At 49.7% G+C, this 26,832-nt stretch overlaps 8 protein-coding genes across 8 annotated transcripts; 3 read left to right on the forward strand and 5 right to left on the reverse strand.

Moving 5' to 3' along the window:
• Positions 1-4,358: 4,358 nt before the first annotated feature.
• Positions 4,359-5,159, reverse strand: LMH87_001494 (uncharacterized protein; the record flags this gene model as incomplete). The annotated part of the gene is made up of 1 exon (XM_056192779.1): positions 4,359-5,159. The coding sequence occupies one exon, from the start codon at positions 5,157-5,159 to the stop codon at positions 4,359-4,361; it is 801 nt and encodes a 266-aa protein (XP_056049881.1).
• Positions 5,160-5,871: 712 nt separating this feature from the next.
• On the forward strand, positions 5,872-6,766 carry LMH87_001495 (uncharacterized protein; the record flags this gene model as incomplete). The annotated part of the gene is made up of 5 exons (XM_056192780.1): positions 5,872-6,110; positions 6,163-6,207; positions 6,258-6,287; positions 6,355-6,609; positions 6,658-6,766. The coding sequence occupies 5 exons, from the start codon at positions 5,872-5,874 to the stop codon at positions 6,764-6,766; spliced, it is 678 nt and encodes a 225-aa protein (XP_056049882.1).
• A 5,362-nt stretch (positions 6,767-12,128) lies between these two features.
• LMH87_001496 (uncharacterized protein) lies at positions 12,129-14,210 on the reverse strand (the record flags this gene model as incomplete). The annotated part of the gene is made up of 2 exons (XM_056192781.1): positions 12,129-13,614; positions 13,675-14,210. 2 exons carry the CDS (start codon positions 14,208-14,210, stop codon positions 12,129-12,131), a joined length of 2,022 nt encoding a protein of 673 aa, XP_056049883.1.
• Positions 14,211-14,779: 569 nt separating this feature from the next.
• Positions 14,780-15,607, reverse strand: LMH87_001497 (uncharacterized protein; the record flags this gene model as incomplete). Its single annotated transcript, XM_056192782.1, has 1 exon — positions 14,780-15,607. The coding sequence occupies one exon, from the start codon at positions 15,605-15,607 to the stop codon at positions 14,780-14,782; it is 828 nt and encodes a 275-aa protein (XP_056049884.1).
• Positions 15,608-20,050: 4,443 nt separating this feature from the next.
• LMH87_001498 (uncharacterized protein) lies at positions 20,051-20,470 on the forward strand (the record flags this gene model as incomplete). Its single annotated transcript, XM_056192783.1, has 4 exons — positions 20,051-20,068; positions 20,123-20,287; positions 20,373-20,396; positions 20,453-20,470. 4 exons carry the CDS (start codon positions 20,051-20,053, stop codon positions 20,468-20,470), a joined length of 225 nt encoding a protein of 74 aa, XP_056049885.1.
• A 249-nt stretch (positions 20,471-20,719) lies between these two features.
• On the reverse strand, positions 20,720-21,985 carry LMH87_001499 (uncharacterized protein; the record flags this gene model as incomplete). Its single annotated transcript, XM_056192784.1, has 1 exon — positions 20,720-21,985. The coding sequence occupies one exon, from the start codon at positions 21,983-21,985 to the stop codon at positions 20,720-20,722; it is 1,266 nt and encodes a 421-aa protein (XP_056049886.1).
• A 295-nt stretch (positions 21,986-22,280) lies between these two features.
• Positions 22,281-22,989, forward strand: LMH87_001500 (uncharacterized protein; the record flags this gene model as incomplete). The annotated part of the gene is made up of 2 exons (XM_056192785.1): positions 22,281-22,286; positions 22,573-22,989. The coding sequence occupies 2 exons, from the start codon at positions 22,281-22,283 to the stop codon at positions 22,987-22,989; spliced, it is 423 nt and encodes a 140-aa protein (XP_056049887.1).
• Positions 22,990-23,619: 630 nt separating this feature from the next.
• On the reverse strand, positions 23,620-25,564 carry LMH87_001501 (uncharacterized protein; the record flags this gene model as incomplete). The annotated part of the gene is made up of 5 exons (XM_056192786.1): positions 23,620-23,639; positions 23,690-24,279; positions 24,363-24,386; positions 24,487-25,000; positions 25,297-25,564. 5 exons carry the CDS (start codon positions 25,562-25,564, stop codon positions 23,620-23,622), a joined length of 1,416 nt encoding a protein of 471 aa, XP_056049888.1.
• Positions 25,565-26,832: the final 1,268 nt, after the last annotated feature.

Here is a 26,832-nt window from a genome sequence, read left to right on the forward strand (position 1 = left end):
CGGGCTGGCCTTCAACAATCCGGCAGCGATCGCGCTGAACGAAGCCGCATCCCTGTTTCCCCCGCTAACGGAACCGAGTATCGTCGTGTCTCTGGGCACCGGCTCCATAGGTGAAAAGCGCAACAGCGCGTCGCTTTGGGACAGTCTGTTCCCAGCACGGCTGTTTCGAGCCTTCTGGAGGCAAAGTGACTCCGCGGCTGCATGGGACAAGCTTTTACGTCATCAGAAGCTAGACAAAAGAGGAGACCTTTTCCGCTTTGATATTCGCTTCGGGGACGACCAGCCAGCCCTGGATGATGTGGGGAGCATGCAGGAGGTGGCGGAAATGGCCCGGGAAATCGCCTTAGCCTCGACGGAAATGAGACGTCTCGCCAAGTGCTTTCGTGCAAACCTGTTTTTCCTGGAGCTAGACTCAGGTTTTCCCCTGATCATGCGTAATGGCACATATTATTGCACAGGCATGCTGAAGTGCCGGTTACGAGCGGGTTCTGAGGAGCTGCGTGTTTTTCTCACCCAGCTGCTCAATTCATCCGCTGTCTTCACGTGCCAAGGACAACAAGCTCCCATCGTGGCGAGAGGTGGAGATGGCATCTTCGATGCGACCCATTTTGAGAAGGAGGTTGCGCTCGAGGTGCCTAGCCTTCAGCAAATGTTTGCAATCACGGTAGAGGAGGATTCCACGTCGTCCAACATCAGCGGGTCTCCATTCACGTTGGCCCGACTGCAGAAGCAGCAGCATTTCTATGCACCGTTCGGGACTGCATACCATCGTCCACGCTACGCTGCGTGCAACGAGGATGGCGGAGAGTCTTGTGGATGAAAAGAATGTCAGGCTACTTCAAGTTTTGTGCTCCGATAGAAATGTATAAGTACTGTCGTTGGAGCTGAAATAACATCCTTTTTCATTAATTTGGAGTCATGGAAATAAATCCTTTCCATATCTCGGCACTTGTTCATGTATAATCAGACCTATCCCGTTCTTTAAAAAAAAGATTCTTCTAAAAATAAAGCCTGCCAGCCCACCCAAGGCACCTACTGCTTAGCGTGATGGCCTGTAAAAACCTGCTACTAGCCGCTCGTCTTTAGCTGCCGCAGCGCACGCTAAATACAAGGTAGAGTGGGAACTGAAGCTCTTTTCGCATGAAACACCAGCAAGATGGTAACATAGGTAACGATCCCCGAGCTTCTTAAGTATGAGCGCGGTGTGCGCATGTCTCGACCTACGATGGTAATTGTTCTGGTTGGGTGATGATGCTGGCAAGGAAAGTGGACGCAGGCAATAAGCTAAGCCGATCCCACCATAGCTAGATTTTTCAGTAGACTTCACAGCTAAAGCTAACTATGGCGTCATGTTATTGCCATGCTAAACCCACTATGCAGATAACTACATCGAATGATATTTGCTTAAATAAATAATATATGTCTAATTAAACCGAAGCATGCCTTCGCCACCTGAGCTGGCGGCTCTGTGGATGGACCACAAGAATACATTTTCGTCTCCCAGCCAACTATCTAATGTAGCTTGTTTGCGGCTTCGCAGTGTTGGGAATGAAGTACCAGCACAACGTGCATGAAAAGTCTATCTTGCTAAGCGTGGTAGAGGTACTCTAGCCCTCGGCTTCACGCTCACGAATGCGTCATACATGCTGTCAGACAAAGGCTCATGCTGCTTCAAATGATAGATGTCTATCATCAGACTCTCGCACGGGAGAGAACTATGGATGATGGCGCGGCACAGGTCCCTCGCAGCGTGGAGATACTGCTGAAGATGGTCATCACGATCATTCAGTCTCCGCTCTAGTTCTTGGATGTGCCGCGCCCGGCCGGTTCTCCCGGTCACCGCCCGAGGAAATGCCAGCAGCAAAACATACTTGTCTTCCTCCCACTCACTGCGGAGCTCGCAGACGTCCTTCCAAAACTTGCAGCGCGCCTGTACGATGCGCATGTCTCGAACGTCGATCGGATGCTGCATCGCCTCTTTGACGTCGTTGTCTGTCCGATGGCGCGTCATCTCCTCATAGAAGAGAATGGCGTTGAGCCGGTCGTGAAATGCGCTCGTAGATGAGATGTTCTGCACCAGCAACCATAGAATGTCCAAGGGTGTGCCCGCTGACCGAACCACGGCCCGCGTAGCGAGGGACGCCTCGTTGAGGTTGGCGAGAATTGTTCTGGCATCGGCCACTTTACAGCCACTCTCCTGCCGCACTGGTTTGCATGCAGGCTGTGCCAGAGAAGCGGTAGCTGGTGGGGGGCTGAGGTCGGAGTCGAATGGCGATGGAGCGAGCATGTTCTCCGGCTCGGCATCCGGCGAAGCAGGAGACTGCCTGTCGATTCCATTCATCGCGTCCTCAAAGAACAGAGACTGCTCTTCCACCTCCTGGGAGAGCAAGCTCTCCGCAGTATGTCTGGATGGGTCTATTTTGCCGCAGAGAAGCTCGAGCACGACTCGTGCACGAAACGCCGATGCCAGGTTGACTGCAGTCTCTTGAGGGAGATGTGGACCACCACGTTGGATGCATCTAATACCCATCAGCATGAAGATGCCAGAGTCTCCATTTCTCTCGTGTTTGGGCCCGGTCCAATGATTCGTCACCACGCGCTTGTCGGGCGACGAAAGCGATGGGATAGGCTGGTCGCGTCTGCTGTCATACCAGTGAATGCAATCGGGATACGCCACAGCGAAAGCCCACGCGCTGCCCTCCACGAATGGTATTATAGCAGGGCGGACAGAGCCTTCGGAGGACAGCGTGATGTGATTTCGAAGTGGCCGAATTGGTAAGATTTCAACTGGGCTGTCGAGTTGCCGTAGAAGATCGAGGTAGCTCTGCACGGCATCTCGAGGGGGCGCTTGCTGCTGTGCTACGTGCCACGCCGCTTCCGATAAGCCTTCGGATGTTGGCACGGTATCGGCAAATCTGGAAGCATACTCCAAGAACTTGTCTTCTGTGCGCAAGAATGAATTATCTTCGTCCTCGACCGTTGCTGTTGAGCCCAACCCCGACGGTGGTCCATGGCCTCACACGCCTCGTTGTCTTTATATGAAGCACCAGGCCGACCTGTTTGGCGATGTACTGCGACTGGAAGAGACCATTTTGACCTTTGCAGCCACCGCGACCAGCACATTTCGCAAGCAATAGCATACAACAGGTTCAATGGAAACAGTTGAAAGAAGCTTTGCTCCGATGAAGATGGCGTGCTTATAGGCGGCAACTTGATGACCCCCTCTACTTAAAGAGAGAAATTCCTGCTCCGCAGACCGTACACTGTTCGCTGCTCGCTGACTTCTCTGTTTCTATGCAGTTGACCCGTACCGATATCATAGATCTAGATCATGAAGCTGCAACTTACCGCCTTGTACCTCATTTCGCATGTCGTGCTTGCTAGCCCAGGCGCGCGCGTCGTGAACCATTGCCCATTCACAGTTTATGTCCAGTCTGTGCAACAAGAGCCCTCAGAGATTTACGAGGTATCTCCAGGTGGATCATACTCCGAGGCCTACAAGACAGTTATAGACGGGACTGGCGTATCAATCAAGATAGCAACGGCCACGCTCGGCGCATCGCTGGCTGATCCCCTCACACAATTCGAATATGCGTTTGTCCCCTGGCAGAACCCGGACCTGTTTTACGACGTTTCGTCTATCAATGATCAAGCACCTCGCCAGTTCTGTCAGTACGGGCTACGTGTACAACCTAGTTCCGCCGAGTGCGCTTCCATTGTTTGCCCAGCGGATTGTGGGAATTTCTGCTCACAGGTCTACAATGAGCCCAATGACGATTTCGCCACCAAGGGATGCCGTGCCTCGGGTGATACTATACTCACCCTATGCGGCTAGCAGGCGCTGGCTGTCTTGAAAGCCGCTTCAAGGGCCCATCCGTTTTTTGCATCTGTGTTTTGCCACGGAGCGTCTACTTCCTTCGCTGCAGAGCTAGCCGCCGTCGCGCACCCGCACGAAGCCACAGCATCTGATGCCCAGGGTGTCTTTTGTACAGCGAGGTCGTGTTAAGGCTACATGAATATTGAAGGCAGAGTCCAGCATACACCATTATTCGAAGTCGCTATTTAAATAGACTAGAAATAACTACATTTAGTCCTTCTCAAGGTTATATACTGCAGCTACCAGAAACACGGCAGCGATGTGTGGTAAAGACGGCTCACAGCGCGGCTCCATTGGGCGGTCGATTTGCAGGCCACGGCATTATGGCAATCCAAAAGCAGCAATCCCGAAAAACAAAAACAACGTCAAAAGTCAACACCCTAGTGCCGCAACTTTCAGTCTCGCACCAGTCTAGTGCGTGGCCTTGACATGCCAGAAAGGCAGCTTTGCCAGCGCCGCAGGCCGCCAGCATGCAACTGCGTTAGGCCAGCTCTGGTACTAGAACACCAGGCGTAAAGCAGTCAGTGAGCGCGTCACTGCTCCAATCCAACAGTGAGGCGTCAACCCCCGGCACGGCACCGAGTGGCGCCGTCAACTCAGGCCTTTCGGTGGCCTGTATCCAACTCTCCACCTGCAGTTGCATTGTCTCCTCGAAGCTAGCCTCGCCGCCTTTCATCCTATCGCGAGCCGCAGGCATTGGGGGTTGCCAGTAGGACCTGAAGCTGACCCACTTGATGTCGTACAGGGCAGGCCATTCGCCTAGAGAGCGCCCGACGACAAAACGAGGACCGAAGTGTAAAAAGAGCTGCTGAACAATGGAGGCTATATCGCGAAGTACCATTTGCGTTGCCAGATCGCTACCGTCTGGGGTTCCGCTGCCTGTGATATCGAGGGCAACTAACTCGGCGTGGGTGAGCCGAAATAAATGATGTAGCTCCGTGACCAGGTTCCGTTTGCTCGTGTATAGCTCCTGAAAGCTGTAGCGAACAATGACCCGTCTGACTAGCTTGTCGATCGGCAATCCGTGTCTTGGGGACAAAAATTCCTGGAGAGCATCCCACCAAACAAGAAAGGTGTTTTTGCCGTAAAAAATAGCTTCTGCTTGGTTCGCCAGCTCATCTCCCATGATGGACCTATCTAACAATGGTAGAGAGGAGACGATATCGGGGTTGAATGTTCCAATTTCTAAGAGCGGGTGGACGACAATGTGGCATCCATCGACAAGACGCTGGTTCAAAGTAGCAATGCGTTCTTCATCAGTTAAGGCGTGCAACCGATCCATGGCTGCTGAGATATCGATGCTGCGAAAGCAAGCTAACAACAAAGGTAGGCGGCGACGACTGCTCCAAGGAAAGTGGGAAAGAAGTAGATAGTGGAAGGCTACTGCTCCAGAGCCGTTTGAAAGACATGTAGAAGATGGTATGTACCTACATATAATATGGTATGAATACCATTGCCCTTATGCTGCGCGTCAAAGTTTTATTCGTTCCGTAACAAGGCGACGTTTGCTGGCTTGTGTTCCGTTGATCTGCGACACACGAAGCATGCTAGCACTGCTAGCAGTGCGAACTACCTGGACGTGGAGCTGGACGGCCGGCGTAGAGTGGGCGACTCAGAGGGCAGGCCTATTCCTGCCGCTGGTGGTGGTGTGGAACAGGCTGCAGCCCAGTTCGCCCCGAAAAGGACTTTGCATCGCCAAATCTGGCTTTCCACTTCCTGCGGTGGCCACTAATACTGTCGCACGACAGCGAGGATTCAGTGCCTGAAAGCGGGCGTTGTCCAGCAGTGGACAACGGGACATGACACTAACGCTATTGTGGCGTGGCAGCATCCACTGTAGTCGTGCCATTAGGCTGTCACATTGCTACTGCACAGGCTTCACTAACGAGTGCGAAATCCATGCACACAACCCAACCACTGACGCAGGCCAGTATATAGATGCAACGACCAACTCTTTTTTTCTTCATTGTCTATACCAGAATACACGGCCCGTCATGCAAGCGCGACAGAGTAACGGCCTCCAATCTCGGCGCAACCAACTGCAGCAGCGCGGGGCACAAAACTTTTGGCTCAGATCAGCGAAACCTGCGCTAGGGAACGCACCACGGTATGGCCCTCCCCATACGCAATTGTATCAGGCGAGCGGCGCTGCACCAGGTGCTGCTGCACTTCAAGAGGGTGCTCGCCCCACGGGTTTTCAAGATGGCCATGGAGCCGGGACGGGTTTCTTACCGTAGGTCGATTTCACTCTCCTGTCATCCTTTTCCGCGTTTAATATCTCTCAGGATGGCAGATACCATGATGAGCGCCGCTCCACCGTCTGATGCTTCGTACGTCTCCTAGATCCGTCATGCCTCCACGCTCCAACTTACAGATACAGACCGGAAAACGTGATGAGCACGCTGAACCAGTAAGGCAGAATGGGATACGATGGGAATCCCGTACCAAGACATGCACTAACACGCAACTCTTCCAAGACTAAAAAGCATGATGGAGAGGATGCGGCAGGAGAAGGACCTGGAGGAAGACCAGCCACTCTCCTACCTGCCTTCTGCAAGCCAAGGTGGTGCCTCCGCAGCCGTCGAATATGACAATCCCAGCCAGGAGATGGACTATTTCCGGAAAGAGTTGGAGAACTGTAAGAAAGAGGTGGCCGCCACCCAGCAAGAGCTGGGAAGCGTCAAGAGAGCCATGAAACAGCTCGAAGAAGCCAACAACAACTTGAAGAAAAAGTACGTGATCATGCACAGGCGCATTGCAGACGCTAACCTCAAGTTCAGGACTACCGAGAGTCTGGAAAGTCTCCGAGACCAGCTGTCACTCCTTTTGAATGCATGCCCGCTCCCCGAGGACGACCCTTTTGCATACCCGCCGCTTCCCAGCTCATGACGGCCCTCGCTGCGTCTGCCAGCTGCGTGAGGAAAAAAGATTGGAGCAGATTTAAGAACTAAGATACAAAATGATATGTTGTGCTTTTAGCGCCTCTCAAAACTCATGAATGTGATATATTGTGTAATTGTCTCCGAGGGCCGGGTACACACTGTCTCTATGTTGTCATTTCTTCTAATAGAGACTCTTCTAAGGCATTCAGCCTTTTTATGAAACCCATAGATTCGAAGCTCTCCTAGTTGAAGGCTCTTCATGCCCCTGTTGCTGAGGCTGCCGATGATAGGTACCCGATACAACCCGTATAATTGACCACCAATAGCACACCTGAGAGTTCATGGACGATGTTCTTCAATGAAGAGTCTGAGCTAGCTGTCATGAAAATGCAGATTTGGCGAAAGCGATGGCAGTCAAAACTGCGCCACTGACACCGTATATTGATTGGGAGAAACTACCATAGTAGAGTATTTGGAAGTAGACGGTGTTCCGTCCGCCAAAACGCATGTAAAAACTGCGGCCTAGTTCTGTAATTTCTATGGCAAGGCATAGACCAATAATCACAAGTACGACCGCGAGGCCGAAATGTGTCCATTTGTACATTGTCAGAGGCTTTCCAGCAGCAAAGAGGGAGACGATGCCGACTGCCGCATGCAGGGCGGCGGCGCCACCACCTGCAGTGAGTGAATATGCAAACAGATATGGAAAGCAGGTCGGCCCATTGATGCTACAGTCTGTTTCAGAGTTGTGTGGCGCGGACTTTTTAGACACGGAGACGAGCGTGTATGCGTTGAAAGAGTTCAGCGCAACCAGCACAGCGTCGAGGGCAACAAAGAAGACCAGTGCAAGAGAGGTAGATGTTTGCGTTGATGTGGATTGGGCCATGTACTGTTCAAGAGTTCAACAAAACTAATAAGGCTGATAAGCTTTTGGTCCTCGATAATTTTCGGTGTGATGCTGTCGGCAAAAGATCTTCCAAGGTTCTTTGATCTCTGTTGTTCTAGACCTGCGCGTTTTGCTGGCGGCGCCGGCTTGGACGTAGGTATGTATAGTCTGCTCCACCCTCCTGGATAGCTTCTGGAATGAAGACTGGTAGCTTCTGAGTCTGGACACCTGCCAAGCAGCACTCGACCGATAGGGCACTTCGAGCCGCGGAAAAGGGATGTCGGCTCTAATCAGACCACACGCGCGACGCGACCAACGGCTAGGGACAAATTCCACGAGTCAAAGTTTCTGCCCGAGTAGACTTCCGACGCAGAGAGGTGGCGGTAAAGTATTTAGCCCACATGGTGAACAGTTTCGCAACAGAGAGTCAGCAGCCATGTATCTATACACAGGCAAAGGCTGAGGTCCAAACCTAAGATTGTCGCTATTAACACAGCGCCGTTTGCTCCTTGCTAAAGTACCGATAGTTGCCGGCCCAAGAGGCAACACGTTCTGAAATTACAACCACGAGCCAGTGCGGGAGGCCAATGTAGGGTAGTCCAAACCAGTCTACAACAGGTGTCAGATGTCCATTTATCATATATTTAAGTGGGTCGTCCGGGCGAACTGCCACCAAATCGCCATACGTTAGCGCTCAAGATCACCTGCAGGCGCTGTAGAAGCTGCTGAAGTAGTGGACACGGATCTGAAAGGTCCAAGCAAATAGGGCTGCTTTGCAACTAACTACCCCAGGCAGCTGCCAATCCCGCCAGTAGTGCAGGAATAGATTTAAGGTACCTAGCGATGAAAAAAAGAAGGAAAAAAAAAACAATTAAAATGGACTTTAAGATCCGCTGACAACAAGCGCAGAGGGCAACGCTTCGCGTCTACTAAAGTGTCTCGTGGCTCATGCGTCGCGTCGTCACATAAGACTCCTGCAAATCCCGAACCAAGAGGAGTCGCCGCTGACTTGTCCGTGGACCTGTATGGATAATCCAGAGACGACGGAGTGCATACGAAGGATTGCCAGGGCTGTATTGTAATTAGAGCTGTATATAATTAGAGGCTAAGAAGATATAGTAAAAAGAGCTTATTTCGCAGCTGCGACCTGGTACTTGCTGGGCATAAGAATTCCGTGGAATCCAAGTACAGCGCACGCCAGGATCCATCACTGAGATGTGGCACCCCGCAGCACGTATTGCTAGTGACCACATACCTCCTCCACCTCTCGCATTAAAGAACGAAGTTGCAAGTTGTGGAACGATGTCTATTTATGCTACTATGTGCTAGATGTTACTGAGTAAATGCAAATGCCACAATCAAAGCAAAATACCAGGGATGTAACAACCGCACACCACTACTCACGAAACTCGAGGTCGAAACAGGCAGAGTAGGTGAGGATGGCAGGCTGTGACCGGAAGTACCGCTGAACAGGCCGTGGCTGCCTATTCCAGTGTGATTCAGGTTTCCGAATGAATGAGATGCTAGCGTAGCCAACGTGGAGGTGTTCTCCTGGCTGAAATATGTGGTGGTTTCGGTAGGTTCGGGTAATTTGTCGCTTGTATCATTCTTCTCCAACAATTTGAAAACAGTAGCCGTGGCCCAATGGGTACTTGTCATGACTGCGTCCGAAGGGGTGGATGGCGCTTCACTGGAAGGGGATGTAGCGTGGGGCCACTGCGATCGCTCAGGCTCACTGCTTTCAATCGACGTTGTGCTTGAGGTATCAGTGTTGGAGACGATTGTGTAAGCCGTTCTATGAATGTGAGAAGTCTGCATACAGTAGTTTTCGCGACTGTAAGAGTGCATTTACCTTGCGCTGCCGGTCCAGGTTCCAGATATGGGACAAATCGTGATAGTCCTAGTGACCTTGGCGGTTACAACGTTTTCATCTTCAGGAGTGGCGAGAGTGAATGGGAGAATGCAGAGAGCCGTGTAGAGAGAAATTGACACAACACGCATGTTGTGTCGATTTCGCCAAAACTCCTTCCCGAAACCAGTGGGAGTGGTACCTTCCGAGAGACTTTTAAATACTACTCGGAGTGGCGGCGGAACAAATGTAGTGCTCGGCTGAAAGTGGTCTACGTCCAATTGTAGCTCGTCCGAAATGGCCATTGTTGCCCCGACACCGTGAATTGACAACTCTTGGACACCTAAGACGGTCTAATCTCAGTCGAACAACAAATTGCCTGGAGAAAAGCTTTCAAAGAGATGGTTAGGAAGCTAACGAACTTTTTGAGTCAGTGGCCGCCAGTCAGTGGCCGCCAATGGCAATTACATGTATAGTATACGTCTACTCATGTCAATCTAAAATCGGAGTCTTTTCTATTCTACATTATTATATTAATAGACAGCCGCAAGCTATCCAAACTTCTTGATACCGGTATTCGTCTTCATGTTTTGAGACTACTGTGGTATATATGTGCTGACGATCTAATCATGAGTTTTACCGAGATTGATACCCTAGCCGGCATGGCTACGGAAAAGATTCGACGTGAAGCTTCGCAGACGCATCATTGCCTTCGCTACTTAATTGGGCATTTCCTGCTTTTGCAAACGTTACGGAAAGAACGAGTGGACATGGATCGAGATCAACAGCACTGGTTTGCCAGCTCCGTGCGCGAAGCCACCCACGAAGTCAATTCAAAATAACCCCATGTCAACCTCCCGGGACTCGAAACAGTCACAGGGCAGCAGGATCCTACATGGAACTCCAATACCAATGCACATGTCGTCTTTTCTAAGTGTGATGGGAATCCTCTCCCAAAAGACTAGCTGCGGCATTTGGGGGGACTGGTGGACAGTCAGAGGTGGCTGACTGAGCTCTTCGGCTGGTAGAGAAGCCGTTACTGCATTCTTGACCCAAGACCGGTGAAGCACGGTTGATCTTCTTGGTCTTCTGCCGATATAATCTGCCTACTATTTATTATGGGTTTCTTTCTTCTTTCTTTGCGCGCAATGGCAGGTGCGGCCTGCAGCAGGCGTTTGCTTGCCTTCTGCAACTTGATCTTGTCGAATGCATTCGTTCAGTCTCTTTCTTCACAACTCGTCTAGTTGCAAAAGAACATGTTCTAAATCAAAGGGATAAAATCCAAAGTATTCTAAAGTACTAAGAATAGGCTGTATTAGTACTAGCTAGCTATAACTAGGTACTTTAGAAGACTTAGTATAGGTGTGCTAAGTGTAAAGTAGCGATTTATAATATAGCGAAATATGAGGACTTATATTATAATGGGCAGGCCTAAGAAAATTAAGTACCTTGTTTCCTATGCGTTCTAATTAGTTACGACCCTTATAGAGTACCTGAGTTTAGCCCACGCACTGGAAACGGGATAGCATAACGTCGGCCACCCACTTCTTGGCCCTACCCACATCTCGGCAGCGTTTTTACACCAAAAGTACCACTTTTTACCCACTTACCCTAAGCCCACTTTTTATATATAGAATAGATAATATTATTAGGTAATTTCTTTCTATAGATTTCTATATACTCTACTTTTTTTATACTTAAGCTAAATTCTTCTAAATAGTAATAATTCTTTTAAAATACAAAAGTGTTAAGGTTTATATATAAAGTACTAGGAGATCTTAACACTTTTATCTTTTATTTAACTATTTAGTATATTTATAGATAATAATTAAAAAAAATATAGATAATTATATAAGAATATATATTATAAAGTCTATTAAGAAATAGTCTTCTTATTTAATATATATAAAGATATTTAAGAAAATCTAAAAAAGAGAGTAAAAAAGAATTTTAAAAGAGTACTTTATATTACCCTATTATTAGACTTTTATTAAAAATAAGAAAAAATCCTTTTTATATAGATTATAAGTAAAAGAGTTTTATAGAATTATTTTACTGAAATTGTGCATCTATTAAAGAAGATATTTAAAAAATAAATGTAAAAATAAAATAGGTAGAATAACTAGTAAATTATTATCCTTAACTTTAAAAGTCTTTTTAAAAATAACTATCTGATAAAAAACACTAATATCTTTATATAGTAGATACTAAGTTAGAAACTATATTATCTATATTTTAGTATATTTTAACTTGCTATAGTAGCTGTCACGGGTTAGACCCTGAAGGAGACTCGGGCTGAAGCCCTCGTTGCATCGTCACGATGAGATGGACCGCGACCGCGCGGTCACGATACCCATGTCCAACGGTTACCTACTCAACCACGCCATGGTCAGTGCGTCGACGATATTTCAGGAGAGATCCAGAGGATCTCTCCTCTTAATTCTTTAATTCTTCCTCTTTGTAATAAGATCGTTAGTTAGATTGAATAAATCTTTCCAAACCCTCACAGTAGCTATAATATAGCTAGATTAAAAGTGTGTGTTTTGGTGTAAAACGCTGCCGAGATGTGGGTAGGGCCAAGAAGTGGGTGGCTGACGTTACATCGTCGCCACAATAATCATAGTACAGTTTGATCTAGCTAATTGGCTTCTCGGCTGTATCTAGGTGCCACCGGCCATCTCTCTTTGTCAGCGAAACTTTGATGCCCCGGGCAGCCTCGCGCAGCTGCGATTGATCCTCGACGGCATCGGCACGTACATCCCCACGGCCGAGCGGCGACGCCTCGGGATCGGACGGTGGGAGCAGCAGGCCAAGGAACGACGACTTCCAGTTGGCATTCCATCGTCGCTTGTGGCTGGAAATGATGACGGCTGCTAGAAATACCGTCTCCAAGACCATCACCACGGCCCCGAAAATCAGGTACCTCCACCAGATGGTGATGCAGCTGTCCCTCTCTATCGCCTGTCCCAGCTGCAGCCCAAACCAAGGGTTCACGTCGGAAACCTTGCGCATCTGAATCCCAATCGCCGTGGCTAGCCCATCGCTGAAATTATTCACAATCGGCATAGTCATGTTGCCGCCGCTCCAGAGGTTCTCGGCCCAAATTGTCGACGCCGAGACGACGCGACCGGGCGTCACGTTGGCGTTGCGAAAGGTCAACCACAGATGATCGTCCAGCGCCGAGCTCGTGCTGCCCTCGATGCTGTAGACGCAGTGCGGCGGGTACCAAACGCTGCCGTTGGCTAGCAGAGGAGGGTGAGGCAGCGCCGGCTCCATTTGCACATCCTTGGGCTCTGGCAGGAGCACCTGGAAAGAGTGTTCCTCTGTGAGGTTGGTGCTGGAGCTGCAGTTCACCCAGGATCCGTTCACAAAGACCCTGTCCATGGCCAGCTGGAAGCTGTGCAACGAGGTTCTGTGCAGATACTCGCGCGACACTTCCGTCTCCTTGTACTGCTGGTTGATCATGGTGGCCTTGAACGTCTTTACGCATGGCCGTAGCGAGCACTGAAAAGCAAACGGAATCATCGGGCATCGTTGCTTCGGTGTGCAGCTTTTGTCTTTCAGCTCCGCCAGGCCCTGGAAGTCAAGTATGCTGCTCCGGATCCACGGCCCGATGGGGTAGGACGGGCGCTGGTTGGTTCGCAGCGCCGTGATGTTGAGCGCGCCGCCACCTCGATACGTCGTGAGATTGCTGATTTCGCCAGGTAGAAACCATTCGCTGCCGACCTGCTCCGACTCTGTGTAGTGAAATGGGCGGGCCTTGGCCAAGTCGCTGAGATCCTCGCACGAGTGGCACATGTCCAGCGTGCTAAACGAAACGTCGTGGATGTCAGGGAACGTGCAGTTGCCTGTGGGACATGTGACGAAGGGTGCGATGCGCACAGAGCTGTTTTGAGGAGTCGATAGCAGGCCCTGCATAATGGCAATCACCATATCGGAATCGAGCTTGTAGGTCATATGCGTTACCCAGCCCCCATTATGGTCATAATTGTTCAGTCGCGGAATGCTAGCTAGCTCGGTGGCATTGCGGTAGCATACATTCACCTGCACAGCTGCTTGGAAAAACGGATCTGTTATCAAGGTGAGGAGGAAGACAGCAGCGCCAAAGCTTGCCAAGTATCTGAGCGGCCAAGTCAGCACGAGAACGGCAATGTAAGAACGCCCAGCGCAAGGGTCTTACGATCTTTTTCTATCCACGAACTGGCGCGCAATCAGCCTGGCCGAGCCCCAAGGTCCGCGACTAGCCTGGTCGTATCTATCTACATCGACGAGGCTGCGGGATTCTTGAAACAGCCAGAGCCATTTGAGCTGGCTGATGCCTTCCGTGATGGGAAGGACAAGAGACGCTTTGAAGATGATGGAAAAGATGGATACGACGGCGTTTATGGATATCGGCATCCGCCACGTCGTGGCGAGCTTGCCCTGAAAGGAGCCCAGTGTAGCGGCGATGGTAATAAAGCTGGCGTAGCTGAGAGCGACGGACAGCAGCTCCAACTTCCAGCTAGCGAGCAACGCGCCGAAACTGCGATGCGCCGCCAAGTGTGTTTCTGGCTGCTTCTCATGGTATGAACCATTTTCCGACGTTACCAACGGCAGAGACGTGTATTCTTTGTCCCAGTGGTGCAGAGACGGCGGGACAGGCTTACGACGAATGCCCGGGGATAAAGGGCGGGAGAGGAGCGAGTCGATAGTAGCGTCGGGTGCTCCCGCTGCCATGGCGTGCAGTAGCCCGCGGCTTTGCAAATGCGAGTCCCGACCGAAGATGCCTATACTCTGCTCTGACGAGTTATAGACCAAGGTATTGTCGCTATGCTCTTCTCGTGGAGCGTTGCTATGACGGGAGAAATGAAGAGCAAGCCCGAGACTTAGCATGAATCGGTCGGTTCAGCCTCGTTGCTGGCTCACGGCACGTGACGGCTTCTGACCTATGCATCTCCTGCGATGGTCCCACGCCCCCCAGACTTGCCCCACCGAGTCATCGCATCGACGATGCGGCTAGCTAATCCTGGAAAATTTCGTGATAGAACAAGCAAAGATAGCTAGCCGACTTAGATAGGCCGAGAATAGGGTATGCCTAGTCACCACTTATTTGCATCCCCTTGTGCTTGGCCGCTGCATTTTGCACGGATCCGCCTCGCCATGGAGCAAAATTGAGCATCGGCAGTTCAGAGAAAACTGGGTTTGATAATGGGTTGCGTCGGACCACGCACTGACAATTTGATAAAGAATCAACTCTACTAGCCACCCCGACATGCAAAGCTGGAAAGACGTGACTCAATAGCCATTTATAAGTAGAGCCAGCCACGAGGGGCCAGTGCCTTGTGAGGCCCATGGCTGACATAACTCGGCGACTGAGACAGTTTCACTCTCTCCTTCGATTCAATTTCAGCCCTCTGGTGCCATTGTGGTGTCATCTTCCCGTTGTAGTATGCCCATAGGCGCGGCATAAAATGCACGTCCTGGACGCAGTACTGCAGGATCTCCTTGGACATTGGGCGGTGATTGAACACCTTATAACTACCTCCACGCTCCGGCGCAAAAAGTCGAATACCTGTCTCTTTGCAGTCTTTCCACCGTTGTCTTTCAGCTGCAGACAATGACGCGTCTCGCTCAATGCACTTGGCCAGACCATTGACATGCTTCCTACCAAAGGATCGCGTGGCAACCTCCATTAGCTGGAGATCCTGCATGCCGGCCAAGCGGATGTTGAAGTGCTTGTATAAGGCGTCTGAATCATTTCGCACATCAAAAATGACTTTTGGAATCTTAGAAGACTCGAGAATCTGTTTCAACGTCTGTCCTCTCGCTCCAGTGACGCTGAAGGCTGTTTCATCCAGCGTGTATAAGTCGATAAGGTACGTTCGCTTAAGTGGCAGGACATGTATCTGCAGTATCGAAATGGTGCCATGCCTGGAAAGGTTTTCGCCCTCTAGATCGATAAAGATTGAAGGAGGAACAGTTGGTAGGCCATGCAGAATGTCCAGCACCCCCGACAGTACAGAGGCCGTGTCAATAAATTCGTACGGTGCAGTGTTGCCTATTTCAACCTTGCGGAGGCTGTCAGAGATCTGCAAGATGTCGGAGGTTGATTCTGAAGTGATTGAGGCAGTCATATCTTTAGAGAGCAGGCACTAGTTTCGGCTGGATAAGTTGGTCAGAACATCTGGAGGCGGTAGCATGGGCCAAGGGCTCTATATGACAGTAACATCGCACCGCCCACATGATTCGTTGCCGCATGCCGAGCCACGTTTCTGCCACCGTTGTGGTTGATATTAACGGCCAAGGCCACTCGCTTCTTGACGAGACTTGTCTGACCAATCGCCGTACTATCAGCTCAGATAGCGACCAGCGGAGTGCGCATGAAGAGCATCTTCGCAGAAGGGCGGTCTGTGCGAAAAGCATAAAGAGCTCAATCTTGTAATCGATGGCAGTTGATAGGCTGCGAGATGCGACGGCTTTGAGTGACCACCGCAAGGGTCACATGTCGCTTCCGGCAATGGCTAATCGACACCAGGCTGCTGTGCGATTAGATACCATCAAATCTTGAGACGGAGCAGATAGCGTAGATGGATAAACTAAACCAATAAGGAGAAGCGTATTCTATGTCGCGCTCTGCTCTGTGCATCTAAATGATTAAGTGATCTACCACTACGAATGCGTGCGGCCTCCGACCACATATCATCGTAGAGAAGCGAGCTTTACAAAATTCAAAGAAGAAAATTGGGGAGAAAATAATCACATTTCTGTGTAATTGATAGATGCGTATTAATATTTTAAAATGTACATAATACATACATCTTAGCGGTACTCTTATGCTCAAAACCAGCTTGAGATCATTACTCTCTGTCTTTTAAATTGGCCTTGCGCTGTAACAGCTAAAAATGGGCGGCACCAGCGCTAGTTTGCAGGCCCGCGGGCCTATTAATTAGTGTAAAGCACCTGGAAACGCCCACTAACACCGCCCATGACCAAAAGGGAAGGGGAGGAAGCCACCAGGCACCACGTAAATAGATTGAAGCCATTGGACCCCATCGTCCCTAAAAGTCAGTTGGCTCAGGCTCCTCAACCACGAGTGCCCTCTTCTTCTTCTTTTTGTCTTTCTTGCTGAGGCGTCTCCATTCAACATCATGCTGGCCGCTTGTCAACTCCTCTCTGGTCTGCTCCTGGGGCGCAGCGATCGATGGTTGATGGGCGCCCCTCAACTTATCCAGTGACTCTAGTCCTGAGATAACGTCCTCGCTCCCCGAGTCGCCTGAAGGATCATCGCTCCAATCACTCCCCCTTCGGCATTATTTTTGGCATCAAGAGCTATCGGATGTAAGCGACACTCACAGAAGCATGATCCAGGAAACATTAAATTTCTTCTCCAGAATCAGGCCAACCCCAACGCCGCGTCAGAGTTTAGGGAGACGCCTCTTCATCTTGCCTTGAAGCGAGACCTGGCTGGTGCGACGCCCTGGTTGGGCTTTTCAGACCGATGGAGTGATACCACATACAGTACCCTGCCTAGGCACTCGGTATTAGACATCATTATTCTATCATACGTGAAAGGGGTCGGTCTTAAAACGAGTCAGAATGCTATGGATGAGCCGTGACAATTGACGTATCCGGAGCGGAAGGAGAGATGGAAAAGTCTGCCGAGGCATGATCATCGGTGTGCTTGTTTGCTGGTGTAGGCTGGATTAGAGGGGAGAAGGCGAAGAACTATTTAAGGTTTGGGAGAAAAGAATTGGACAGTGGAAAGGGAGGTAGTGGTAACGAGGCTGTCTGAGCTCAAGACGTCTGCGATGACGAAACAAGCCCGACGCGGAACTCATTGTAGCTCATGCGAGGCATGGTCACGCGCTCTTGACTGGAGGCAATACGATGGTGAAGGCGTCGTACGTGGTTCAGAGACAAAGATCATATGTCCTCATCTACATTATTAAATTTTGCCTAGACTACTCCACGCACAAGGCACGCTAGTGCAGCCAGGTATCAGGGTGGGTACCTTGAAGAATTGTGCAGTACTGGGTATGCCTTGTTTTAGGCAACTTTTGCTTGGCTTGACAGCCTGGCAAACACCCGAAGCGAAGGAGGGTTTCGTCCCGTATAAAGCTCGTTTCCCGTCCTCATCACCCCGCATCAGCTCTCAAACGCTTCGCTCGTTCCACCACAGACTGTAATGCAATTGACTCAGGACACCCGATTGTCAAGAGATTAGGATCGCAATGGACGAGAGCAATTATCAGCCTGCAAATGGTAGGGGACGACAGGAATTGGAAAGGTTACTCGAATCCTTCATACTCGAAATGCCAGATGTAAAACTGGTCGCTGTCCAGCAGAAGGCGGACTTGTACATGGACAACGGTCAGCATACTGAAGCACGACAACTGCTCGAAGAAACAGTCAATCTTTCCCGCCAACGAGGCATGACGATTACTGCGGCGTGTCTTCAACCTTTGCTGGATCTCTGGGTACAAGCGCTGCAGACTGACGGTCGGCATGCCCAAGCGCGACAAATCGTCGACGAGATCCTCGAGTCGTTCAAACAAACGGGCAATAAAGCGGACGAGCCATGGCTAGCACCCTGCATCGAGCACATGATAATTCATTATATCAGCAGCGGTCAGACAGAGCTAGCTTGGCTACTTGTGGAACGCACTTTCGACTCCTACGAACTTGAAAATCTTGCTTGGAAGACACAATTTGGACTTCTCGACTTCTTCGTGAACTTATATCGAGAGCATCCAAGCGCCTCCAAAACAGCATCCCCGCTTACTTTTGCCCCGAGCCAACCTATCTTACGTCTTCTTTATGAGAAGGAAAGCCTACCCACCAGTTATCGAGCATTGCTCTCGCACAGTTTGCGTGATTCCTCAAGAGACCATTTACTCACCAAGTTGGAGAACGGATCAATTTCCCTGAACATTCATTCCGATATACTGATATTCTGGTCAAAGTACTTCGAAGCCAGGTTGTCCGGTCGATGGAACCAGGAGGCTATACGAATCGAGGATGGCTTGTCCATCGAATCCATCACCAGGATATTCACAGGTTTCTTCTACTCTGGCTTATATACGGAGACCGATTGTGAGAAACAAAAGCAAGACTTTGCGGTTGCTGACTTCTATGGGATCACAAAACTAAGAACGGCACTAAACATCGAATGGAAATAGACATAGCTTTGTAGGCGAAATCACAATATACTATAGATACATCGTCAAATATAATTGTTGGTTATGGTTCTTGCTGAAATTGCTCATGATAGGAAAGTGCACCAAAGGCCTAAGTCTTGAAGTAAACGGTGCGGATGGCGGATGCTCATCGAGCAGCTGGACACGGAATAACCCCGCATCGACCCGCGTTTCGTCCACGGTGAATCGCGTCTGAGTCGTCTGAATAAGATATACGCCCTCGCCCGGACGCCGATGCATGAATACGTGGCTCGTTGGGATCGATGCGGTGCCTGTTTTCACGACCACTTTTCTTGGCTGGCCAGCGCAAAAGTGTACACCGCCACCATCCTGACTGCCATGCTCGCCCTTCCGTGAGGAGAAGACGTCCTACGTCGTTGAGCACCTGTAACATAGAGGAAATGCTCTTTCCGGCCCCCTGTTCAGATCTCGGCTTTCTCCTCGCCATATGTTTACTCATTCCCCTGGCTATATGTTGCTTTCTGCCCAACAGCTTCCTGGCTAGCTAATAGCTGGTACAATACAGTACCGGTAGGTACTGTACAGTACAGTAAGTGGTTTATAATTTAGACATTGCTGGTGGCTAGCAGCTTTCCGCTGGCGCATTTCTTTGTCGCCTTTTCCTTTCTTCCCTTTTTGCCAATAGCTCATTGGCAAGTTTTTGACCAGCTAGCTTTTGACCAGCTAGTTGGTGGCTAGTGACTTTTGGCTCTCCTAGGCCTGACGGTTGAGCAACTTTCCGCGCATTTATTCGTTACTTTTTGCTGCTTGCCGACTTCCTTCGTAATTCTTTCTAGGGAGCGGTCCTGTATCGACATCCCATTGCTTAGCTGGCTACGTCGTTTCTCGCTTGTTAACTTGTCTACTTATTCATTTGTTCTGTTTTGCCCATGCACTGCTAGCGTCCTTTTGCGCTGGTTCTTGGTGTCGTGTCGTTTATGAAAATTGTAATGTGGCTCATGTTACGGTTAGAAGTCGTGTTGTTGCCAGAAGTCCTGCTGTGGCCAAAAGTCGTGCTGTAGCCAAAAGTGATGTTCCTACCCTAGAAGTTGGGGCATTTTTGGGGCTGTGCCTCAAGCAAGCGTTTTACTGGGGACTACTGGGTGCACCGCCGGCAGTGCACCTATTTGCCCACAACAGGGCTTTTCGCCACGACACGACTTTCGGCCACGACATGACTTGCAGCCGCAACGTTGCGCAACCAAAGACTTGCCATGATGTGGCGGCAACTGTCCCCACACCCGTCGAGAGTAGGCTGGCACTAGAAGGCTACGGTACCTATTGAAAGGCTGATTATTTAATATTATACTTGTGCGAGGATGCATGCGCCTCCTCAGCATAGCACCTACACCAGGGAAACTTCACTGGATTTTAATGAATATGGATCTCTCAACGACTGTCAGTCGCAATTCAGAACGAACAGCCCGTATCAAATACTAATCTACGAGATAGTTCAGCCTATATGACGATCAATTCTTCCGCGATATGGACGATTTTGTCGACTATTTTCTAGCTGAGAGCAAAAGAAAGGACAAGGTCCCTGCGAAGTCATCGAAGAGACATCAGTGTCGACGTGTTCGGTTTCAGATACCGCCCGCCTATCTACCTGACGGCGCTGTTCAAAAGAATATCGTGCACGGTGGCAAGCGAGTTACTCCTACAGAGCAGTGAAAATACACAATTCGTGGATACAAAACTGCAGTGCAAGTGTGATGTGTTGTTTGATGTAGGCAGCGAACTGCCCTGCTAAATATGACTATTCTGTATGCTTACGAACCCAAGTGCAAAGATCGGGACTGATTCTTAACCACTTATCGTCTCTCGGAAGACCACGACCTTGCTGTCATCACAGTTTTGTCAGCACTTCGAGCTGCTGAATTATAGTAGCATAAAACACGTATGTGGGCCACCGTTTCTGCCGCAAAGATCATTCTATTTCAACAAACATGAGAGGTCTATACACAAACATGTATCTAAGTAAATCACTACATCCATGCCTAAACTTCGCAAACCTCATACGAGACCAGCCACGGCAGCATCGACTCGCGGCTAGTGGGTAGTGTCTCCGTGACCCGCAGCCTCTTCTGCGTTGTTTGTACGCTGAGATGACTGCGCCTTTTCGGAGCCTTTTTCATCACCCGACTGCTTCTCATTCTTGCTGTTCAATAGAGGCAGCCCAGGCGTAGGAGAGCGGTCCCTTCCCGGCCGCTGCTGCGATTCCCACTCCTTGAATCGTTTCTCGCCTCGACACGCGGCAGTGACAATCACAAAGTCACAGAGCGAAACGGTCTCCCCCTTTTCCAAGATGACAGCCTCACCCAGTTTCAGCTCCTCCTCACATAGAACTGTGGCAGCTCCATTGCCTCCTTCACCTTCCCAGCACCTCCACACTGCGTCACGCTTTTCCCATTTCGTCACTTCCTTCCCCGCATTCTCATCCTTTCCTTCCCATTTCACCATGATGCGCATCGAAGGACGTGCTGTTTTGTTTCCTTGCTTCCAGTTGCGGGGCGCGAGGGAAGAGTAGTGGTCGACTCCTTTCAGAGACTGCCAGGCAACACCCTGGATTGCTAACATGTCACCACACTGGTAAACCTTTCTGCCATTGCGCCGCTTTTTGTCTCCAAACGAAGTATCGTCGAGACTGTCCGTGTTGATCTCGTCGTTACGTCGCTTGAATCTGAATCTTGCGGCGTTAGGTGGCCCATGTCTTTCGACATCGAAAGCACGGCCATACGAGAGCCTTGCCCAGCCTACGTTTTCAGACGCGCCGTCGTGGAAGATCTCACGCATGGGATTTGCTCGTACCAGGTCCAATTCATCTTCAACGTCAGTTGAAGGCGTGGCCAAGCCATGTTGGAAGCCTACTTTTGGCGGGGGAGACTTCTCGTGGTTGTCACTGGGCGGCTTTGAGTCCTTCTCCTTGCTGGACGACGGCTTTTGGTCTGACGGCGAGCCTCCGTCATCCTTCGACGAATGAACCTGGCCCTCACCGGTCGTCGAAACGAACATACCGCTCTCTTCGGGCTCTTTTTTCACGGGTTGCTCTCCTTTGGACTCCTCCTCATCCTCCTCCATGGCCTCCGGCTTCTCCACGGGTTGGTGAACATTCAACTGATTTTGCATTTCTGCTTTCTTGCCGTCATCTGCCTTTTCGTACGCATCTGCTGCAGCAGTAAGGGTTTTCTCCAAATTTTTGGATGTCTTGCTAGAATCCTTTTTCTTCGAAATACTGTTATTCTCTTGCTGCTTGGTCTTCTGGTCTTTGATGTTCGTTGGCTGATTGCCTGCTGTCTGGCTTCTCGTTTGAGCCATGATGATTACTGACCAGCATCTTTTGTCGTGGATCAATACCACAATTTATAGTGATGAGTGAGCTTTCAGAAATTACCATTTCTCGGCCTTTTTTGACCGTGTTCAAAATGTTGCCGGAAAGAAGTTAAACTTGATGCTTGAATCTGCCTGAAAGGGGCTCCAATACTAGTGCACCGCACACCAGTCCGCGAATAATTTCCGCTTTGAAAGACAGAAACCGACGACTGGCCGCAGAAAGACTTTGTACAAAGACTGACCGCGACATCTGTCCATTGCTTTATCCTTTCTTGTCCAAATGCAGGTAAGATGCTCAGATTAGGTTTCAATCTTGCGTGTCTAATGTTTAGCCATCACACTATGCACATACTGAAAAAGGTGACAGTCGTTTCGCCTTTCTCTGTACGAGTGGTGGTGGTGGCCGTCGACAAAGAGATTTGGGCGTAAGGAAGAGGCTGCGGGCAGGTTTGACTCGAAATTGTTTCTCCTTTGAGCCCGATTTGCACAATTTCTTGCTACATTTGGCTGGAGCAGTTGGAACGAAGCAGTTTGGCTGAAGCAAGTTTGGCTGAAGAAGATCCGTGCTGAAGCAGTTTGGCTTGGGCGAATCTGTGCCGAAGCAGTTTGGCTCAAGCAGATCCGTGCTGAAGCAGTCTGGCTGGAGCAGATCCGTGCTGAAGCAGTTTGGCTCAAGCAGATCCGTGCTGAAGCAGTTTGGCTCAAGCAGATCCGTGCTGGAGCAGTTTGGCTTGAGCGAATCTGTGCTGAAGCAGTTTGGCTCAAGCAGATCCGTGCTGGAGCAGTTTGGCTTGAGCGAATCTGTGCCGAAGCAGTATGGCTCAAGCAGATCCGTGCTGAAGCAGTTTGGCTCAAGCAGATCCGTGCTGGAGCAGTTTGGCTTGGGCGAATCTGTGCTGAAGCAGTTTGGCTCAAGCAGATCCGTGCTGAAGCAGTTTGGCTCAAGCAGATCCGTGCGAAGCAGTTTGGCTGGAGCAGATCCGTGCTGAAGCAATTTGGCTCAAGCAGATCCGTGTGAAGATCTGTGCTGGAGCAGTTTAACTGAAGCAGTTTGGTATCACCATCCCATGTTGAAGCTAGCGCGATATCACGTGACATCGCGATACCCTTGTTCCTCTCGCGCTTTCGGAAGCCACGCTTTCCCTTCTCTTGCTTCCTTGCGCTTCGTCTTATATCTAGAGCCTAGTATAGACTGCGCTATTTACAATTTTCTTTAAAGAACCATTACTTAGCTTCTCTTTGACGTGAGATCCTCACATTTGGCTGAAGCAGATCTGGCAGTCGAAAATACTGGTTATGACATATCTATCTCGAAGTCAAATTACATTATTTATCCTAATTTCATTTTCTTTTTTCCGCGTTCTGGCGTAGCCTTTACTCCGATACCAAGCTGCTTTACTACTATCACATTTGTGCCTGTCGCCCTGATCATATCGAAGCATTTGCTAGCTGGCGCTAAATTGCGGCCGTGTGTGTCAAATAAAGTGCACTTTTCTTTCATATACATCGCTGCAAGTTGGTTAACGCGCGAGGCAGCATTCGCATCAATCTCAATTCGATGAGACTCAACCAAATTCCCAGCTTTATCGACTACAGTTTTGAACAAAATGCAATCCGTCTTAGAGACAGGTGTCGGTAGCTGTTTTGTGGCATGTACGGGACTCTGTACTGCCCCAATGTGAGACTTACGTCTTTTTAAGTTTTGGAAGTCGAAGTGACTCGTTCTGGATGGGTCTTGCATCACCGCGGCCGTTGGATTCTGTGTCTTCGTGTGGCATACCGATAAGGCTGACGGAACTAACTCAGACCTGTTGGATTTTTCTTGAGGATTGATCGTCGATTCCTCATATGGCTTTTGAACCTGTATGATTGTAGGCTCTTCTACTGCCATGAACTCGTCATACTCTTTTGCCACGATATCCTCGAATGAATGTAGAGTCATGGAAGTTTGTTCCGCCTTGGAACGTTCTTGAAGTTCTTTCAAGGCAGCTTGCTCTCGAGAGAAACGCTCTTGCTCGATGCAGACGAGCTCCCGCAACTCTAGAAGCTTCTTCTGCTCCGCAGTTGCATCCTCTCTTAGCCGCTGCAGCCTGACTGCTTCCTCGTTTATCTGAGCCTCCTGTGATTGCCCGTTGTCGAGCTCGGCCGCACTGCCGTCGCTGTTTTCCTGTGTTGTCACAGCCGTCGTAAGGAGTTCTTCGCGCTCCTCTGAAGATATTGGAGATTGTCCAAAGAAGGCACGGTACATAGACATTCTGACGAAGAATGATGTGACGTGGCTTTGGTCACAGTCAATGTTGCTCTCCATATGTGGCAAGAAAAGGTGTGTTTTGTCATGCTTATGATCGGCCGCCCGCGGCACCCCATGCCTTTTGAGCTTTGGCGACTGACTGGTGCATGTTAGCGGTCGTGTCTTGAAGGCGACTGGGCGTGCTTTGTTGAATATGCTAGCAATCTGCGTGGCGAGGTCGTCCTCATGTTCATACTCAAAATGCTCAGGTTTTCGCGCGGAAAGAAGGGCTTGCTTGGCAATTGCCCAATCGGACGGATCAGCCAAGATCTCATTGATCTTCGCGGATTCGAAACCAAGACGCAGAGCAAGAGATGCCAGGGCATGCAAAGCGGCAATATCAACCCTGGGCCTTGCTTTGGCTAGGACGTCCTCCTGCTGCATCGGCGCAGGTACGTTTTCGTATTCTCGAAACGCTGCTAACCAAAGCTGCTGAATCCCCAAGTTGCGACGCCTGCTCTGGCTACCTGGAATGCTACCGAATCGACCTTCAGACACCTGGACAATACACCTGTCGTCTTCCTGTCCAATGTCCGTAAACATGTTGGCCAGGCGAGTTGAGACACTTTTTTTTGTAATGCCAGTGATATTTCGCAAGCAGTCAGCTACTTGCTCGAGAAAGTAGCGATCAGCAAAAAAAGTGGACAGAGATGGGATCAAGCACTTGGTAGAGGTGAGACACACTCGCGACCACAATGTGTCCCGCTGGTCTTCGGGAACGTTAGGGAACAGCGTTCCACTTTTGAATAAGCCCAATAAGCTATCGCGATCGGCTCGGGATGAGCCAGGCGCCTTTCCCTGAAGACTCTCGACGGTGAAAGAGTCAACGTGTCTCATAAGATTGGGTTCCCCCCCACAAACTCCATGCCACCAGTTGTATATGTGGTTCAAGTATGATATATTTTGCTGTACACATGTTAGTTGATAGGTTGCTCACTTGTGAAAACTGAGATTACCTCTTCACATCGCATCGATATCATTGAATGTACGACTGAAAGCTGCATACCCCCAAAAAGTGCTGGAATCTTCAATAATTCATCAAAAGCCTTGACGTACGTTTCATGACCAACGAGTTTTTCGAAGTTGTCCTGGCGATTCTTCGAGACGGCCAGTCTGCCTTGCCAAAGCTTTTCGAAAAAAGCGTCAGCATTGCCCTGAACTCCCTGATATTCGCGGATTTTGCGGTAGAACTCTCCGTCACTAGGCTCCTCCTGGTACTCATAATCCTCGACGAGCTTCTTTTTTAATTCGTTGCTGAGATCTGGAGCTTTCATTAATCGGCTGGTGAGAGACTCCATAGAGGTAGCTCACCATCAAGAAATACATCGGCGTCCCACCGTTTCTGAGACCCCTCAAGCACATCCTCTGCGGCAGCTAAGCAATCATGCCCCTGCAGACACTCCAGCGTAAGGGTAGATGGAAGTTCGAGTTTTGGGTACGGAAAGGAACTTGCCATCAGATCAACTCTGGATGTATTGGAGTTGATAAGAGCTGCTTTCAAGTCATCTTGTCGTATAAGGACTTTGACGCGGTATCTGCCACTCGCTTGACACGATTCGAGTTCTTCGCGGAATCGCCTTTTCAGAGATGCAACACTTCTGGCTTCTTTACCCGATATTCCCTGTGAAGCCGAAGTTTTGAACCGAATTGCATTCAGGCGAATGCTTGCCGTTCCGCAAAATTTGGCTTGGCGCTCCTCCTCGATGCGACGACTGTCTGTAGCACGTGCTTTGCGCGGCATTGTCCAGTTCTCAGAAGCTGTTTCGCAAGAAGTTTGATAGCGTTGTAACTGAATCAAAGTAGTATGGCATTGGTGAGATATATAGCTTCAACTGCGAAAAGGAACAGGCGGGGACGTTTACGGACTGGTGCCTTTGCTTAGAAATGGCCGGCGACGGCCAAAATTAGGAAGATAGAGCCACAAGTGAACTTTTGCCTCGTCCTTTTTTCACTATGTGTCACACGTATGGGCCTTTGCCAATTCCGTGCGTATGCAATACTCTGCAGTGACTCGGATTTAGAACAACGGCCACGTCCGAAGCGTCAAAGAAACTGATAAATACTCATCGCCGGTCTGCCTTTCGTCGCGGAGCAGCAACACCGCAGGAGGATATGGAATTTTTGAGATTACCGACGGCGAGAGAAAAAGGCAAAGCAGCTCAAGATACTCTACTCATTAAGACGACAAAACCATGGGCCAAGTACGACAAAATCTACACTATGAGACTCGGACTGAATGAGCCATTCCTAGTAGCAGAACGTAAAAGCATTACGTCTGATCTATTTTCTATACGCTGTTTTGCTTCGCTGACGAACCATCAAATTTACATCTTGGAGCTCATTCAACACCCCAACTTCGCCACTGCGTATGAAATATACAAATTAGAAGACTCATACCTCATTGTTTTCGAGCATGTGCCAATTTCATTAGCGGAAGCTGTGGGGAATCCCTATCTCACAGGCCCCAGGCTTGCGGCGATAATTGGCCAAGTGCGGCATTTGATCAGCGATTATGAGCCTGGATGCTAATATCTATCAGGTA

Source organism: Akanthomyces muscarius, chromosome 3 (genome assembly GCF_028009165.1).
Source record: "Akanthomyces muscarius strain Ve6 chromosome 3, whole genome shotgun sequence".
NCBI classification, from domain to species: Eukaryota; Fungi; Ascomycota; class Sordariomycetes; order Hypocreales; family Cordycipitaceae; genus Akanthomyces; species Akanthomyces muscarius.